The sequence below is a fragment of the Dipteris shenzhenensis genome, chromosome 30, assembly GCF_047967505.1.
Source record: "Dipteris shenzhenensis isolate YYH24624 ecotype China chromosome 30, Dip_SZ_1.0, whole genome shotgun sequence".
NCBI lineage: Eukaryota > Viridiplantae > Streptophyta > Polypodiopsida > Gleicheniales > Dipteridaceae > Dipteris > Dipteris shenzhenensis.
This window is the reverse complement of record NC_141625.1, coordinates 21,923,955-21,943,127: the sequence shown is the minus strand read 5'-3', so window position 1 is coordinate 21,943,127 and position 19,173 is coordinate 21,923,955. Positions and strand designations below refer to the sequence as shown.

At 44.0% G+C, this 19,173-nt stretch overlaps 1 protein-coding gene across 3 annotated transcripts; it reads left to right on the top strand.

The window, feature by feature from the left end:
- Nucleotides 1-697: 697 nt before the first annotated feature.
- LOC147881841 (uncharacterized) lies at nt 698-18,665 on the top strand. 3 transcript variants are annotated; one of them, XM_087402059.1, is made up of 3 exons: nt 698-2,297; nt 12,360-12,467; nt 18,562-18,665. In XM_087402059.1, exons 1-3 carry the CDS (start codon nt 819-821, stop codon nt 18,631-18,633), a joined length of 1,659 nt encoding a protein of 552 aa, XP_087258185.1. In that variant the 5' UTR covers nt 698-818; the 3' UTR covers nt 18,634-18,665. The 3 variants fall into 3 exon arrangements, with proteins under 3 accessions (XP_087258185.1, XP_087258184.1, XP_087258183.1); XM_087402058.1 differs by lacking the exon at nt 18,562-18,665 and adding an exon at nt 12,765-13,564; XM_087402057.1 differs by lacking the exon at nt 18,562-18,665 and having other exon boundaries at nt 12,360-13,564.
- The last annotated feature ends 508 nt before the right edge of the window (nt 18,666-19,173 follow it).

Here is a 19,173-nt window from a genome sequence, read left to right as displayed (position 1 = left end):
GGGGATTGGAGAAGTAGAAGCAACTTAAAAATCTTGGAAGACCACAACAAGATACCAAGCTAGCTTAACATGTACTCAATACATATCAAGTTCTTTGACTAGATTATAAAAGGTCACTAGTTGCTAATAGTGGCCACGAGTCCCTTTGAAGGGTTTTATGCTTAATACTAATCATATCATATGCATGAGAGAGAGAGAGAGAGAGAGAGAGAGAGAGAGAGAGAGAGAGAGAGATTTAAATGCGTGGAATCAATTCCAAGGAGCCAAATTCACTCTATTTGATGTTGATTCGAGGATGGATACACACAATTGACAAGATCCAACACAAACCAATAAGTGTGCTCACCGTGAGAGAGAGAGAGAGAGAGAGAGAGAGAGAGAGAGAGAGAGAGATTGATTTTCGGCCACAAGGCAGGTCCTGACGGGGTCATTAGGCGTATTGAACTCAACACACCTGACAGCGAGAGTCACTCCCGTAAAACGAACAAGGCGAGCGAGAGAGGGTGTTGGGGGGGGGGGGCATTCTGCCACGTGGGATGATAAGGCTCCCAGAAATAGTGACAATGGCCGGGAATATTCGAGGGTGAGGTGGAGGCGAGGGAGGGGGACACGTGGAGGGAGCACGTGCGAGATCGTGTAAAATCGAAGGTTCTTTTTTTGATACTGTGTCTTCTTCCTGTGAGAGAAGTTTTTTGAGCTTGGGAGCTTTTTGGAGCTCTTGGCTATGGCGGACGACGATTTTGCATAGCAAATTTGGGAGCTCTGGCTATGGCGGACTTCGATTCTCCATAGAATTGTGGAGCTTTGGAGCTTTGGCCATGGACGATCCTCCCTCCGATGAAGATTACCATTCCGCTTCCGATTCTCCCTTCCCCCCCCATTACCATCCTTTCCTCCTCCTCGCCATCCAACTCGTCGCAGCCTCCTCCATCCTCCACCTCCCCCTCTCCCCTCCCGCCCCCCTCGGCATCCCTCGCCTCCAATCCCTCAGAACACGCCGCCCCCCGCCCGCTCGTCGCTCCAAATTGCGTCCGTCCAGTTCACGTCCGACTTCAACCGCAAAAGGTAAGCACAAGGAGGTGGCTGAGGAACTCCACTTGAGAAGACTGCAGGAGCCTCTGAGTGGACGATTTGCGCCTCCCCCAGTTCTGGGAGAATGCAGCAGTTTTACAGATGTAGACAGCGTAGTCGTGAAGAGCCCTGGAGAAGGTAGTAGTGGGCATTCATTGCCGAGGTTGAGGAACAGAGGCAGAAGTACTGCGTTTCCGGATGACCTGTCTCGCCATCAAGCAAGCGCTGTCCCATTTGTGGATAATGTAATCGAGCGGGAGGAGGAAATCTCCGTAGGCCTGCAGGAGATAAGAAACAGGGAAAGCAATCTCGACGTAGATGTTTTAGAGCAAGCTGTCTTATCTCAGGTTCGAGAAGTTCCAGGAGAAGACGAGCAGGAAAGCGCGGTTACTTCCGAAAGCTCCGTATACAGCCATGTGCATAGGGACAGGATACCCATGACAGACACTCAGTTTGGACAAAGTAGCGCGGGTTACGTTTCTGACGAGGATGCAGAAGGGGCTTCCAAAAACACACGTGAGGATGTAGTACTGGGCGATGGATTTGATGATCAGACTGACTGGCCGCAAGGGAGGATAGGATTGGATTCTGAAGAGGGAGGTTTGGGAGGCTCACATGTATATAGGATGCCTGAAGAACAGAACGAGCTGTATAGCAATCCTATTTTGTGGCCAATTGGACTGGCAATAAAATTGATCCGACTCCAGGTCCTGCTGGTCGTGCAAGGCATTACACTTGTGGGATCGCTCTTCAGTTGGTGCAATTCATTTGTTGAAAATCGAATTCGCGAGACTTTGGAAGCCAAAGAAAGGGCAAAGGAAGCTGTGAGCCAGAGAATCACAATGATTTCCAAAGTCCCTCCGAAAGTCACCGAGGGTGGAAGCATTGTGCTGAAAAGAGCTGCTTGGGGATGTCTAGCAGCAACCTATGTCTGCCTTTTGCTAAGCATGCTTTTGTTTCCTGCCTTGCTTCTTGACTTTATTATCTTGAATAAGATTGTTGAGGAGCCTGTGAGTATCAGAGAGCCTTTACATTTTGATTACACACAGCCTCATCCTAGTGCACTCGTTGTCCTACGCCCATTGCAAGGATCCGGGAGCTCAAGAGGCAAACTACTTCGCTATTCTGAGAATGTTAGAGCAATTCCAGTATCTCACAGAGTTCACATCATTGTTACACTGACTCTGCCAGAATCCGAGTACAATCAACAGCTTGGGGTGTTCCAGGTTTGTCACTCAACCTTTTGTCCTTTTTGAAGCTTGTTTGTCTTTCCTTGATCTCAACCGAATGTGATTGAAACTTATTGCTAGTGTTTATTTAAATTTTGGTGGCGTCTGTGCTACCAGCTGAGGTGAGGACCTTGTATTATCGGATGGGATGTCTTTTTGGATTAAAATTTTCAACAATTGTTCCACAGTCTGATTGCTTTAATTCTGAGTTGTAAGGTGTTTCTGGCTTGTTCAGTTTTATCCTTGCAATTCCTTAGTTTAACCCACCCTCAAGGAACTTGAAATCGTTAGTGCATTTTGAAATTCCTAAAACCATCATTTTTCCACTCAATTTCTTTCTTTGAATGCCAAAAAAGTAGCAGCAACAAAGGTTCTGTTTCCTTGACTTCTGGACACTCTTGAGCCCTTCCCTCCATTGTATTACTTTCATTTTGTGATGTCTTTATTAATTCACTTTCGTCCTTTTCACGAGAATTTCATGTCTTATATCCTTAAACTTGGTAAGTAGGGTTTCTCCCATGGGGCGTCCTTTCCCACTCTCCAAGGGCTTTTCAATCTGTACCTTAGCCACCCCAAATTTCTCATGCAACAGGCTGATCGTGTAGATTTGGCTTCTTTTGAGTGCTCCTCTGCAAATTTTCCTCAAATTTCATAGATTCAACCAAGGCTTGCCCATGACTGGTCTTCAGCTTTCCCAGGCATATTTTTCATTTTTTGAAAACCTCCAGTGCAGCCTTGGTCTGCTATAGGAAAGACCCGACTGATGATAGACGACTATGACACATAGATGACAAACAAACCAATACAGACAGACTAATGACAGATTGACTGACTGACAATGTAAGGGGGAGAGACAATTGAGGAACTAAATATGAAAAAGTTGTCTCTATAATGCAATGCACTAAAAACAACTAAATTGAGTTATGGGTTAATGCACTAGCTTAAAGCTTAACCTACTTCATGGACCATGTAATTTTACAAACTCGTGCTTTATTCCCCTAGTTTAGAGTGTGCCCATAGGAATTTTAGCACCCAAAATGGCTACATCCGATTGTGCTTTAGCCTAGAAAAGCACATGAGTGAAATAAACTTGCTTTGATCAACAATCATATATTTACAATATAATTTTGAAAGGTTAGAACAAGAAAGTGAAGTCAATGTGACACTACATCCTTCATGGGGTGACTAGAGGTGTCTATCACACCGCAAAAACAAAAAACCTGTGGTCTTAGGAAGTATAGGAAGGACTCCAAGTGTTGGGAGTAGTTGCTGTCATGTTCTAACATGTATCATGACTCAGTTGTCGCTGTCTCTCAATACTTTTTCCCTGTGAAGTAGTTTGCGATCTCCTGCTGTTTTTGGACCATGGTTGACACGACCCCGCAAGATCTAACCCTATCACTGACTTGGAGTCTCGCCCTCAATCCAATTAGAATCATTGTGCAGGTGTCTCAATCCTCCTGACCAACCCGAGCATGTGGGCTGCAGCTCGACTCATCGATAGGCCCGTATCTAACCTAGGCGCCCCATACCACCTGAGCCCATCCAAAGGACCTTTGATACAGCACCTATGATCCGCCATGTAGATGGCCAGAGTCGCGGCCTGGGTCCAAGCCCCATCCATCAGTAGAGGTGCGCTCAACTGACCTCTACAATAGCACTGGCGCTCCCTCAATATAGAAGGAAACCCGCTATAGATAGCACAATTCTATGAATAGCTCCCTCCATATAAAGCAAGCACTATATATGAAGCAATCTCTATATGTAGCAATCTCGGCTAAAAATAGCCATCCAACCCTATGCTATCCCATAACCCACGTTCACCTGAGCCCGTCCAAAGGACCTTCGATGCAGCACCTATGATCCGCCATGTAGATGGCCAGAGTCCCGGCCTGGGTCCAAGCCCCATCCATCAGTAGAGGTGCGCTCAACTGACCTCCACAATAGCACTGGCGCTCCCTCAATATAGAAGGAAACCCGCTATAGATAGCACAATTCTATGAATAGCTCCCTCCATATAAAGCAAGCACTATATATGAAGCAATCTCTATATGTAGCAATCTTGGCTAAAAATAGCCATCCAACCCTATGCTATCCCGTAACCCACGTTCACCTGTTATTCAACCCTAGCATCTGGGGCATTCCGCATCCCATTAGGCATCGACATACCCTGCAAAGCCTCTAATGTTCAATGCTCTCACCAATCCTGGCAATAGGCCTCCATTCCTATTCCAAATAGCTTGCATGCAGTCCGAAACTGTCACTTGTGACCACACTTGGCCACACAATTCCCCATAGTTGTCACTAGTGCCCAATTAACCACCTATGTGCTCAAAGTAAAAAAGGAAAGCATATAGGAGCTTTCTCCACTCTCCAAGACTGCCATGACCAATAGTCTCTCACCCTATGGTTCGCACATATCTTGATACATCGACTTGTTTCCCATAAGAGAACTGGCATCACAACATAGCAAATGCTATGGTAGTCACACCTATACCATCCCTCTCAGGGTTCCAAGGATACTTTCCATTCCAAACATGGGTTCCCGACCCCTGCCTACTCAACAACGAGGCTGTACTCAAGATGTGCTATCTGCCTAGCAACCACTGCCTGCATGTGACCCATCTCCTAGAGAAACCAAAAAAAATATGTTTCTACACAAAACAAGATAGTTGCCAAAGCTTTGGCATCATTAACCCATGCATCGGCCCTGCTAGGCTCTCCTTCCACAAGCATAACAAATAATCATCCATCTCAGTTCCAAAAGGCTTATACTCAGCCTAGAATTGCCTCTAGCATCCCAATCTAGAATACACAATTCCAGTGGCTGCCTTAAGTGCCCACTTGATCACTAAATTGCTTAGCATATCAACCCTAATTCCTGAATTACTTGGTATTCACAAAGAAATTCTATCAACTGAATACCCCATGTAATTCAAATTCTTGGGTTGAAATACATGACAGACTTTCCATCGCAAAACAATTAGGTATCCATCTTAAGTCACTGGCTTCAAAAGAAGCATTCCCTCAATCAATTATCCGTGTCCAAACTAGAATCACCTAGAGAGAGTAATCAGGAAAACTAGTAGGCCGTCAGTTCTTTACTCATGATGGAAGAATCTTCATGGAAGTATGAATGGGCAAAATCCTGACCAAATAGATGGTCCCTTGATCCATCCCTGGAATGCCCCTACATGAGAATAATCAGTAAAAATTCAGTTGGCTATGTCCAGTCAATGCTACCCTTATGGACATGCATATAGTCAACTATCATAGGAAGAACATCCTATGTGATCCAGAGATTACGGAAATATGCATTCTAGGATCTCTCAAAAGAAGATCCACTATCGGATATTCTGTATAAACTTGTTCACAATAAGCCGCTCCTATAACAGGATCATCCAGTTGTTAGGATCTCTAATCTAGGAACACCAAGTTCCAATCAAGGCACTGATAGAGCGTCATCATAAGAGATGTGGTAACCCTCCTTGAGATTGAGTTTACTATGGAGCTCTAGGGTTGAACCCAAAGAATACATGGCTTCTCTCAGGGTAAAGAATCTTAGTGAGCCCTCACAAAAAATCTATTCGGATTGCCCCTAATTCAATTCATGCTACTTGTACTTCACCCTAGATGTCCTTGGGTATTGCTTCATGTTGGATTATCACATTAGAGGATCTTAGATGTAGCGTACCTTAGCGTCCCATACCACCAAGGTATACTGCAAGTAAAAAACTCGGTGCACAATATGAGTGAATTAGGGTAGCCAATCCCTCTTCAACTCTGATCATCCCATATTGAGTCAGGGTGGCAAATCCGTTCTCAATCCTTTTCTTAATGTGTTACAATACCCTAACCAATAGGTCAAAGAAGGAAACAAGTAGGTACTATCCCCAACAACTCCTGAATCCTGACTATCCATGACCTGAGGCTAAAAGAATGAGAATCGGAACGATCTCCCCGTTGGACATGATTCAAGAAGGTATCGTCGTAGTCTAATCAATAAGAACCTTCATATGTTCAAAGAAAAATCAGAACTCACAATCACATTGGGGTCAACTCAAAATAGAACCAAACAGGAATGTATTCTCTAGTATTCGAGAAAGGCAATCCAATTGTCTTTGTTATATAATTTGAAAAAGCCATCAAATTATGAATGCCACTTAGTTACAAATGAAAACCAAATTAACCGAAACCCAGTCAATTTAATAACAAGACAATTTAGAACATAATTCATATGAAATTGGGGAACTTATTGAACGAAAAGTGGTTCAAAGATCCAGCCGAGGGTGTCGGTCAAAATTGAGGATTGCAACCTCTTCATCGCTTCTCAATAACTCGGAAGCGGTACAAAGACTCTAAAAAAAGTTTTCTACATTTAGAACAACAGGAGCCTTCATCAATGTATTTCTGGTACTGAGGGGTTTGATAGTAGTGAAGAGCTGCCTAGAGTTCATCCATCAAGGAATCCATCTAGCGTAGCAGGTCATGAGGCCTATGAGGAATAATCCTTGAGGTAGCCTCATCCTCCATCTCAATAAAGCAATAGTCTAGGGATGGAGTTTGATTGCTTTGATGGCCTTCCATAGGAACAACGAACCAGGTGTGAAGAGCAATGAATGAGGAAAGTTAACGAAGAGGGTGAAGGGGACATTGGGGTAAACAGAGCAAGGGTGGGAGCCTTATAAAGGTGAGAATCCCAAAAGCCTAATGCTTTGAACCGAACACAACAGCTTTTATGAAAAGCTCATCCATGCTTTTCCAAAAGCATGCTGCCCAAAAACGGCATTGCTTTTTTATTCTTGTCCGAATCAAAAAAATAGTGAAGCGCTATGCAATGATCTAAAAGGCAGCGGCCCCCTAAATGCCAGGCTCGCATTGCCCATCTCCTATGCTGTAGTCCATGCAGGCCCATGCATGTCCATGCTGTTGAGCTAATGCATCGAAGAAGAAAGGCGCTCCTGGCGCATTAGATAGAGACGATCAAAACAGGCCGTTTTGGACGAGATTTGCATCGTGCAGTTATTGTTGAAAGGCGTTGCTTTTCGTACCCAATCCTTGTGTTTGGCCCAAACAAGGAAATCAAAGCCATGCTTTGGGTAATCGTCAGAAAAGCATCCCAGCCCACAATATACAGCAACGATTTCGTCCGAATTCGTCAACCCAATCCAGCCCTGGATAATTGCACCTCCGGTCCTGTACGGCCTAATCCTCCCCCTTTATCATCTTCATCGTAGGAGCTTATCAATCGTTCATGCAATCGCATCATCCATCAACCTCATTGAATCACTTACGCTAGGTACCTTCCTCAACAACTAGCTGATCATCGATTTCCAGATTTTCATACAATAATCCAGCGTCAAATTCCTTCTCCTAAAGGCGAACCCCAAGGGAATCTCAACTAGCCAAAGAAATCCAGTGATTTCACTAGTTACCAGCGCATAACAGCCAACCCCATATGTTTGTCTTGAATAGAAGAGAATCTGAAAAATCCTGCGCAGATATGAGAATGGTACCTGGAAATCTCCGCTACTTCAGCTCTCTACCCATCGACGTGAGAGGGCGGCTCTGATACCAAATGACACGACCCCGCAAGATCTAACCCTTTCACTGAACCCAACCAAAATCATTGCGTAGGTGCCTCGATCCTCCTGAGCACGTGGGCTACAGCTCGACTCATCCATATGCTCGTATCTAACATAGGCGTCCCATATCATGTGGGCCCGTCCAAAGGACCTTCGATACACCACCTATGATCTGCCATGTAGATGACCAGAGTCTTGGCCTAGGTCCAAGCCCCATCCATCAGTTGAGGAGCGTTCAACTGACCTCCACAATAGCACTAGCCCTCCCTCTATATCGAAGGAAACCTGCTTTAGATAGCACAATGCTCTTAATAGCTCCCTCCATATAAAATAAGCACTATATATGAAGCAATCTCTTTAAATATCAGTCTCGGCTAAAAATAGCCATCCGACCCTATGCTATCCCGTAACCCACGTTCACTTGCTATTCAACCCTAGGTACACCATGCACATGACAATGGTCGTGTCCCAAAGAGAGAGAAAGAAAGAAAGATATATTAACGTCCACGGGAGACCTCACGGGCCTATGGGACAAAGTCCACAGAAAAGCGAACTCATACAAGCCTCAGTGGGCTGAAGCAAAGGGTACGCTAGGACCATTGCTGAGTACTAATCTATGCTAACAGAATCATAATCATAAACATAATCATAATCATATCATATCAATCAATCTATCCAGGCGTTGGGATGAAACCGAAGCCTGGTACAGTGATGGCTCTTTGGTGGGCTGCGAAAATATCTCGTATCTGCGTTTGTCGAGCTGTCTCGAGCTGTGGCAAGGGGCGCGGTCTCCTCGCCCTCTGGACTCTCTGGGCTATGTCTAGAGTGATCCCTTGTCTCTGTCGGTCTCCTCTGAGGAAAGCTATGATAGGTCGGATGTCAATAGAGTGTACTCTGGGGCCTCTCTGTTGCACATGTGGCCTCTGCGTCCCTCTCTTGGCGGTACTGTGCCGGCTGCTCATCCAGACTGCTCTCATATCGGCTAGCTCCTCTTCCTCCACTCTGCTGTGTCCGAGGGCTGACCTCAAATGTATAGAAGTCTGACGTGCCGCTGTGCCCGGTCACCCTCTATGTCCTGTAGTGATATGACTAACCCCTGATGCTCTCTGATTTGTCGTAGAAGCGCTTCCCTGTGTCGCCGCATCTCCATCAAATAGAGTCCGATACAGACCTGGTCATGGAAATGGATCAGTCGTGACAAAGGACCGAAGCCATTCCCCTCTAGGTAGAGACAGTGGTAGCATCCTCGAATCTCATAGTAGGCTGGGCAAACACAAAGGAAATGCTCCTCTGTCTCAACCACCCCTAGCGTACATAGCGTGCAGATCCGCTGCTCTCTAGGTATACCCGCTGCTTTCTCTGCCTCAATCCTCAGTTGATGGGATGAAACCCGCATCTGACCAATGGCAATCCTCAGTGCATGAGATACTCCTCTATCCTCAAGATACTGGGGTTTGATAATGAATCCCTCCTCTGATACTCGTAGGAAGTGGTCGCGATAGAACTGGGTCTTGGTGGGGAGTTCGTGGTCCTCCCCCCAAGTCCGGGATGTGTGAAGTTGGAGGAGGTCTAACCGTATAATACGATTGATCTCATCTTGTGGGATCAACTTAGGAGGTGCATCCATGCTGTACTGAAAGGGGGGAAGCCTATCCATCTGGATACCGTGTGTGGCAAGCCATGTAGATATGCGTGCATACCATGTGTCTGCCCCGCTCTCTGTGAGTCGTCTGGATGACTCTAGGGCCAATCTCAGAAGTCTCCAATGGGGTAAGTCCCACACCTTGTGGATGAAAGTCACCGTCTGAAAGATGGCATCAACTTGGAGAGGTGTCATGGCTAATTCCGCCTGTACTATCTCGTGTGGAACTGAGGGCTTACATTGGATCATCCTGGATCCCATCGTCACCTGTAGTCGCTTGAAGCCCCTTCAATTTGTCCTCAGAAGATGGCACCCCCAGAAAGGTGCTGCATACATGACAGTCGGTCACACTAGTGTGTCAAAAAGCCAGCCCTTCGTTGGTGGATCCTGGAAGTGTGCCTAAAAACACTGCCGCTCTAGTCTAGCCAAAGCACTACGCCATCGTGTAAGTCGTGCCTGGGCTGCATGTTTCATTGTGAAGATGGGTCGTGTGAAGACTACTTGTAGATATGTGTATGACTGCACTATCTCCACTGGTTCACCACGATAGGTGAAAGTGAGTCGGTTAGTCACTGCTCGTGAGGTGTTGAAGATCATAACCTTAGTTTTCCCAAGGTTGATCGTCAGCTCTCTCTCTCTTTGCAAAACACCTCTAAGGCCTCCAGATCTTTCTGTAGTCCCTCCGCTGAAGAGGATATGAGGACTATATCATCAGCATATAACAGTATCTGTATGAGGAGATCCCCTAGTGATGAGCCCTCACCACCTATGCGATCTATGAAAGATGTGATCTCATCAATGTAGAGTCCAAAAAGAGTCGGTGAGAGAGGGCAGCCCTGCTTCACCCCAATGGTGCTCGCGACCCACTCCGATAGGCCGCCTGGGGCACGGACCCTACCTGTGACTGACTCATATAAACTCATCACACCCCAAATCAGTATCTGTGGGATCTGCATCTCCTATAGTCTCTTGATCATGCGGGCTCGTGGAACAGTGTCAAAGGCCTTTCGAAAGCCTACGAAGCATGTGTAGACTTTCTGATGTCTGGACCTCGCCTCCTCAATGATAGCCCTCAGAGTAAAAATGTGGTCCAGAGTAGAGTGTTGCCTCCTGAGTCCTGCCTGCCCTGGTGCTCGTTGCCCCTGTGCCTCTGTGTGACTGTTGATCTCTCTCTCTCTAGCACCGATCCATAGATCTTGGCCAGTGTGTGGCCAATCATGAGGGTACGATAGTTCCTAGTGTCCATGGGGTCTCCTGCTTTGTGTATCGGTATGATAGTAGTGGTGCTCCATGCTGGTGGGAAGCCTTGGCAAACTGCAAGGTTAAACATATGTGCAAGGATCGGTACTAGGACCTCCTGCCCATGTGCGAAGTGCTCTGTCCGAAGGCCTTCGTGATCCGGTGCTTTCCGGTTGTGGAGCCAGTGAAGTGCAGCCCGCACATTTTGCGTAGTGAATAGATGACAAGTAGTGGGCCTGGGCATAGTGGACATGTCTGGCGGTGTCTGCCTCGGGACATCATATAAGGAGCATGCATAGGTGTGCCACACGCCCGGATCGGTGATGGGGATGGGTGGCTTTCCCTCCGCGAGGAATCCCCACCGAGTGGTTGGGTCTCCTCCGCGAAATGATCTGATGATCTCATCCATCCTATGTGTGAGGAAGGCTCGTCTCTTGTGGCGTGTCAGCCGCTGAAATATCCTGTGTGCCTCGTGTGGCATCAACTGACCCAAGGCTCACTCCCGTGTGAGGTGGACTCGCATCTCTCTCCACTCATCATCAAACCAGGGGTTTTGAGGCATCTTCCCATCTCGTGCCCGTGAAGACTGGGTTGTAGGAAAGGATTTGATGGCAACGTCCTATATTACTATGACAAGGGTAGCTGAGGCGTGGGCGAGGTCTAGATCAGCCTCCAATAAGGCCGGAAGCTCTCTGGCTAAGTGACACACATACACTGGATCAAGAGCAAGGTCAAAGTGGATTTGGGTATGGGTAGTGGTAGGAACTCTCCCGGTGCCCGGTGTAGTAACAAGAACATCGAAGGCCAGGTATGAGTGGTCAGTACCAAGTTGGGGGGGGGGTATGGTGAGGTCATCATGTATGTGTGAGACAAAAGCCAGTGGGCCCAGTAGGTAGTCCACTGTGCTAGTCCCACCTCGATGTGGGAAGCATGTGAATCCCTCAGATGATGGCCATCTCTGAAGGCCATTGTAGATGATGAGGTCGTGGACAGCTCCGAACTCAAGCAGGTGTCACTCGTATGCTGTCACATGCGGAGTATCTACAGAGAGTCTTTGAGTCCCAAGTTCTACTGCATCTAACTCTGGCATCATGTGGGGATCTCTCTCACATGTGAAGTCAAGTAAGCCCACTTGCTTGTCCCTTGTCCTTGCATTGAAATCCCCTAGAAGGAGGGTGTCTCCCTATCTGGAGAACTCTATGATATCCTCATGTATCGTCTCATAAGGGCTGTGCCTCTCTGTAGTGACATCATGGGCATATGATGACGTGTGCGGAGGGAAACAGCGTATATTCAGCGCACCTTTTGAAGTGGAAGTTGAAGTTAAGGTTTGTGTGAGTCCTCTCTTGCCCAATGAAACCCTGTGTTGTTTCTTGTTGCATCTTTTGGTACCAACTTTTGCTGAATGCATATGCGGGCATTGCAGTCTTTTTGCTTATCATCTCTGGAGTTGAAGGTTGTGAGTGGATTTGAACCTTAAAATAGTATAATATAAAATTCAATGCGCTTAATGACAAATTACATGTCAAAGACTTTTATTAATTCTGTAATTTTGCTATTACTGCATAACAAATGTGCCTTCTGATCTTTCAGCTGACGGCAGAACTGCTGGCAGACAATGGTGAAGTAATAAAATCAGCGACCAGGCCTTGCATCTTGCGGTTTCATAGTGCTCCAATTCGATATATAAAGACTCTTCTTGTAAGTCTGCCAGCATTGATGGGCATGTTTAGTGAATCACAAACAATAATTGTTCGTTTGATGGAATTTGAGGAGCAACATGTACCAACTAGTGCTGTGAGAATTGTGATACAGCCCAAAGCTGGTATGCCCATGGGTGCAGGAATCCCTATAATATACCATGCTGAAATTTTTATTGAATCCCAACTTCCTTGGTTAAAGGCTCTCTTGCGCAATTGGAAGTGGACAATTTACATCTGGTTTGCCCTAGTGATCTATATTCTAGAGATCATTATGGTTCTATGTTGCTGTCGCCAGGCTCTTGTACCTAAAACATGGGTAGCCCACTCATCAGAGGGAAGTTTTGAACGAGTCAGCGGAGGAGAAAACACTGCCTCAACAGGTACAAGAGAAGATGGTTCCCATGCAGGCTCAGTTCCTCAAAGGTATAGTCGAGCTAGAAGGCGGGTGTCGTTTGACGAAACAATGCCCACAGCTAGGGCAGTGCCCAGATCAGCACCACCTGTTTTTGACAAAGGGTGAGTCATCCAGGACAGGATTACAAGTATGGAAAAAGGGAAGATGCTGCATTTTACCAATGAGGTGCAGCTGTTTTGGGTTTGTAGCTTGCTTGCTTGAGTCATTTACCGATGGCTGTAGCTGCAAGGTTCTTACTTCCTTGCTTTCATCTCATCGGATTCTTCACGATCACAATCCTTTCCTCTTGTTGCAGATGAGTAATCTTGTCATAGCTTGTCGATCTCGGTGAGTATCCAAGCTTGGCAGCTGCTGATAGTGCGGTGAATGTTGCATTTGCTGCTGTGGTTGGAATAGCACTCTTGGCACACTGGATAGAGGGTGAATGTGTAACTTTAATATTCTTTTATTCGTGCGTCACATGCAACTGTGTTGTACCTCTGATGATTTGGAGTTTCTTAGGTTTACTTGATGTACTGATCGTTTAGAGAGTTTCTTTGTAACTTAACATGTTAGTAGCGGGTTAGTGTGGATACCTCACCCAAGGGGGATTTTAATCCCCAGTTAGGGGTTTTCCAGCCTTGGACTAGTTAGGGCTAGTGAGGGTACATAACCGTATGTGCGAGTTGTACTCATTTCATTCTTGCAACTTCAGATCTCATTTTTCTGCTTCCCCCATTTCTTTGCAACATAACATTTTAGTTGTGGGTTAGTGTGGACAACCTCACCCAAGGGTGATTTTTATCCCCAGTTAGGGGTTTTCCCCCCTTGGACTAGTTAGGGCTAGTGAGGGTACATAACCCTATGTGCGAGTTGTACTCATTTCATTCTTGCAACGTCAGATCTCGTTTTTCTCCACACCTGCTCACTCCACTCTCAATTCTTCCCCCATTTGGTTCAGAGCTGGCTGTCCTCGTCTCCCCCACACAAGGCTTGCATCTCTGCCAGTCTTGGGAGAGCACTTCTGTTGCAAATACTCACCATTTCGTTGCGGGGACTCTGCTGGACAACTCGTATTTTCTCAGCAGCCACCTCCTATAGGGATTTCAGACCTGGTCCGGTGTTTCAGAGTTGATTTCGAGCTGCTACACTTTCTGGAGGCGTTTTCTCTAATTTTGAGCACTTTGGGGGCTGTTTTTGCTGTTCTGGAGCAGGCACTCCTTATTTTGGGACCGTCACATCTAATTCCAGAGCAGGTTTTCCAGGTTGGAATTGGGTTTGTAGCTGTCGCACCTATTTTGGAGAAGGCATCTCTGTTTTTGGGCCATTTGAGGTCATTTTGACCTGTTCAGCTTTCTTTTACTGGTCAAGTCACTTTCAGTCCAGATACATGCTGCTACAGGTCATTTCTAGCAAAAACAGGTCATGAATAGCAAAACACAGGAGGATGCAGCCCTTGTTTTGGTGAATTTATGGTTTTTGTTCCAAGTTTTGATCAGTTTAGGTCGCACTTGCTGTGTACCAGCTTCTGTGCAGGCCTACTGCAGGCACAAACTGTGGGAAACCCAGAAACAGGGGCCTTTGTTACTTCAGTACCCTAAAACGGTCTCTGTAAACTCTATAACATGCCAAACCTGTTTTCAGCTCGATTTTCCTGCTATTTTACAGTCAACAGATTGAAATTTCTCTCAAGGATACTTTGGGACAGTTTTGCTCACATTTGGAGTGTCTATTTACACTCAAAACTTTGGGGCGTTTTCTCTTCTTGCTTGCTTTGTTTGTCGTTGTGCAAAGCATTGGCTTGTGGGGCAGTGTTTTTTTGTTGGTGCAAGATAATTTGTAGCAAGTGAATTTTTAAGGGCAGCTTGTACATATACTTGAGATGGCTCAGAATCAGAATTAGAATCTGGGAGATGTCTTTGGGATTTTGGCCCAGGAGGGTAAATTGTAGGCACCAATTATTGCTTGTGGAGCTTTAGGGTGAAGAATCTGTTAGTTGCAAAGTGTCTTTGGGCTTTGTCATAGGTGAAGAAGCCCATCCAAGAGATGCAGCCATTGCCGTAGTGGACCTCAACAAGAAGGTGCATGCGTGTGATAGGCAGCAAGCTTAGGTAAGGCCGGCTGTACCTATTGCTCCTACTTAGGATTAGAGGGGGTGGGATGCTAGATGCCCTGGCTATGTCTCTTATTGCCTTTTCTGTTAAGAAGTTCATTATACATCAGGACTTCCAAACAAAGCTTGGGACTTTGGGGAATATGTATCAGTAGACAAGGAGGTCAAGGTTTTTACTTGAAAAGACAGCTTGATAGTGTTAGGATGCAGGAAAGTTCAATGTCAGATCACACGTCTAAAATACTCGATCTTAGAGGATACTTGGTGAATATTAATGAGGTGATACGTGATAGCCAGCTTTTGTCCACCACTCTGAACTCGTTGTCAGAGTCTTGTATATTTTCATACTGATGTAAACCTGTCCATGAGAGCTAGTACGGTTCCACAGACTTTTCAAGAACTAGTGGAACTGTTATTGCATGAAGGATAGATTAGAAAGAACACGTCTGTTCATGTGCATGATAAGGAACAAGCCTTGTTGACAAAAGGCAAGACCAATCCTTATTTTGGTGGCCATCAGTCTAGGACTAATTGAGCTCAGCCATCAAAGGAAAATTTTAGGCAATGTAGGTTTGAGGTCAACTTTAGGCAATGTAGGTTCGAGTTCGACCCAAAAAGAAGGGTTAAGTGCCATTATTGTAAGAACACCATATCCATGAATGAGGAAGGGGTTGGAGAAAGAGAAGAAAAAGGAGGAAGCTGGAATGACAGTATAAAATTCCAATGCATCAAGGATAGTACTTAGGCAAACTATATGGCTGAAGATTGATCGTTCTTGGTTAGCAATTATGATGCCATGAGATTACCTCAGTGTGATAATGTTTCAGCTACAGTCTGGTACTTTGGGGCTTCTAAACGCATCGCTTCTAGAAAGAATTTATTTGCTGAAGGGAGCTGGAAAGATTTTGTTCAGGAGAGAGGATTGATTTATGCCTTCCAGACGCCCTTTGCATGCCAGGGATTAAGAAGAGCTTATTGTAATTTTCCTCTTTTGATGGGAGAAGAGGTTATGTTGTCATTTTTTAGGATGATAAGTGCATTCTGAGGGATAGAGAAAAGGACTATTAGATAGTCACTGCAGGCACTATAAATCAGAGTCTGTACCAGTCGGACAAACATGATAGCACCATGTCAAAGGTATGTGTGACCTGAGTTACTTTGGCAATGAAAATTGCATAATTATGGTGTATAAGAAATGCTTACTTTGAAAATAGATAGAGGGGGCAATATATGTTAGACGCCATCAAAGATTTCTTGAGGGAGAGAGGCATTAAGTGTCAATATACATTGCCATATACACCTCAGTAAATGGTGGTTTTGAGAGCATAAAAAATTCCCTGATGGAGAAATGGCCAGATGCATGATTAAGGGGAAAAGACTACCACAAATTTTGGATGGAGGCACTAATGTGTGCAACACACATTTCCCACCCAAGGCCTTCAAAACCATTACTCCCTTTGAGGCTAGATGATAAGGCCATTCAGTACTTTTGTCGGCCACAGCTGTGAGTAAAACTCACCGTCTCTAGTAAAGATTTTTGTCAATAGAGATGTTTTTGTAGAAAACCTAGATCAATCCATGATTGAGTTTGATAGAGAGCTGCATACAGATCCTCAGAGTTCAGAACAACCAATAGTGAAGAGAGAAATGCAGATATGAAATGGTTCATTTGGAGATGCTACACTATTGTATGGGCATTGAGTTTATGCATTTACATTAGAGCATTGTTCTCAAACAATTTACTGGACGCTCCACCAATGGCAATTGTTTCTTTATGCATCATCATGTGGAGGTCACTAGAGGGAATCCTACACTACTATAGTAGGATGTGTATGGCATAGGAGGTCGATGGCAAATTTTCATGGTGGTTTGCAGCCATCTATTCCTATTCTCCCTGACAGTCTGAGTGCGATTGCAATGGCATGAAATGTGTATTTCGTGCCCGTATGAAACACATTGAGATACATCATCCCTATGTCAGTGAGAGAGTGCATGCATGATAGAGCAATTTAATCTACCGTCGTACACATGAAAATGAATGTTAATTTGTTACTAAGGCCTTAACCTGAGAAAAGTTTGAAGCTTTGCACAAAACTCTAGGCTTTCTTGAGAAAAGTTTGAAGCTTTCCACAAAACTCTAGGCTTTCTTGAGAAAAGTTAGGCCTTCTTTCATATGGTGATTGATCTATCTTCTTGTACGTGGTCACAATATCACTATAGGGAGGATTTGCATGATGTTAACATAAGTTTGATAGAAGGGCATAAAAATGTCCTAGGACATTTTTATGTCATGTGAACTTAGCCACTTCCTAGAATTATTCAAAAGCATCGATAAGGTATTTTGGGGTTTTGATTATTTTACATAATAGCCTATATTTTGAAAAAAACTTAGAATTATTATGGATTGGAACTTGCACCTATTACTTTGAGTTCTACCTAAAGTTTTAAGATCAACCTAACACCAACATTTCAATCTGTTTTCTCAGGTTTTAGATAAAATGGCCATACTTCTTAATTAGAATTATTTTTCTTAGAGTTTTAAGTCCTAGAGCCTAAGGATAACTATAACACATATTTTCATATTTTCTTGGAGCTAGATAATCACTCATTACGATCTATGGCCTTAATTGTAATTTTAGTGAATGTTGATGGCAAGGGAAAATTTTATGTTTTGTGAATTCTTTGACATGTCTAACAAGTTCTAAACTCAACCATACTTCGTATATGTTTTCAATAGGATATTATGAAGTAGCGTCAATTTTTAGGGGACCTAATATCATGTAGAACACAAAATTCAAATCGTATATTGATTGTTTTGTATGATGTAATTCACACTAAATTCAAGATACGAGGGTTAAATGATATCATAATAACCTTTATACATTTAAATTATACTTACAAAGTGTCTCTAATCATGAATGCGTGATATCAATTTAAAAAAGTTGTATACAGAACACTTATATACGTGATAATTTAAAAGTATAAATATGATATTTAATGTAGAACTTATTTTAATAGTTGATATTAGGAGCACTTAATCTCTTTTTCGTTTTGATCTTTATTGGGATGTTGTGACTTTTTCTTATGATATAATATTGTTATAGTTAAGATATGACACTTTGTGGCTATTATGTGTACTATATAAAGATGCTTATTTATGAAATGTGACTTATAATGCAACCTATTAGGCTAGTCACTCTTGTTAATTGATAAATCACTCTCCAAAATAAATTTTAAACAAAGTTTTGTCACTCTTAGGTGTTTAATATACTTATAAACACTTTGTAAAAAATGCTAGCTCCTTGAAATCAATTTTATTCTTAGGCATGCTAGATAAAGTTTCAATCTGAGTACTGTTTGGGTGAAAGATTGTGTTACCATACATTTGTAAGCATTTTGTAATCACATGTAATAGTTTCTTGTGCTCCTTATATTTTGAGACAATAGTCCAGTGATTCTACCACAAGCTTAAGAGAGGAAATAACCAAAAAACACATCTACAAGAAGTAATTTTTTTGACAAAACCTCAAAATGACACTTGTCTTGTTATGCTACTAAACTAGTGTTAATGGTGGATTAGTGCAGACGCCTCACTCCAAGGAGCATTTTCTCTCTAGCAAGGGGCTTTACTTCCACGGGCTAGTTAGGTTTTATTAGCACTGTCTCCTTGGAGGTAGTGCTATAGTAAAGGATGGAATCTCTCTGTAAATTTTTATTGTGTTTCAAATTGTCATTTATGGAGATCGGCTTACAAAGATTGCCTTTTATTAGCTCATTGTCCTATAGAAAATTGTTTGCTTTCTCTTTTGCATTAAAAAGTGCTTGCTTTACCATTGTACGAGAGGTGTCATATGCACTTATGCACTCTTGTTTTTTGTGTGAGGATATATTGAACTTGTGAGAGTTGTACTTATTTCATCGTGCAACGGTAGACCTCGTGTTTCTTCACTTCCTCATTCCACTCGTGGACAAAATGTGCATTTTTAGAATTAGATACTCATAAGCATTGAATAAGTAATCACAAGTACAGCTACACCTCTTCAACCGTGTAATTTGATGGATTTGATGTTTGTGGAGGTTCCTACATAAATGGATATGCACATCCATGTGTATGAGAGTAGCATGCATATGTAAATCTGCCCTTGCATGCATACACATGTGCATGCACATATCTCTACACGCGCAAGCACATGGACA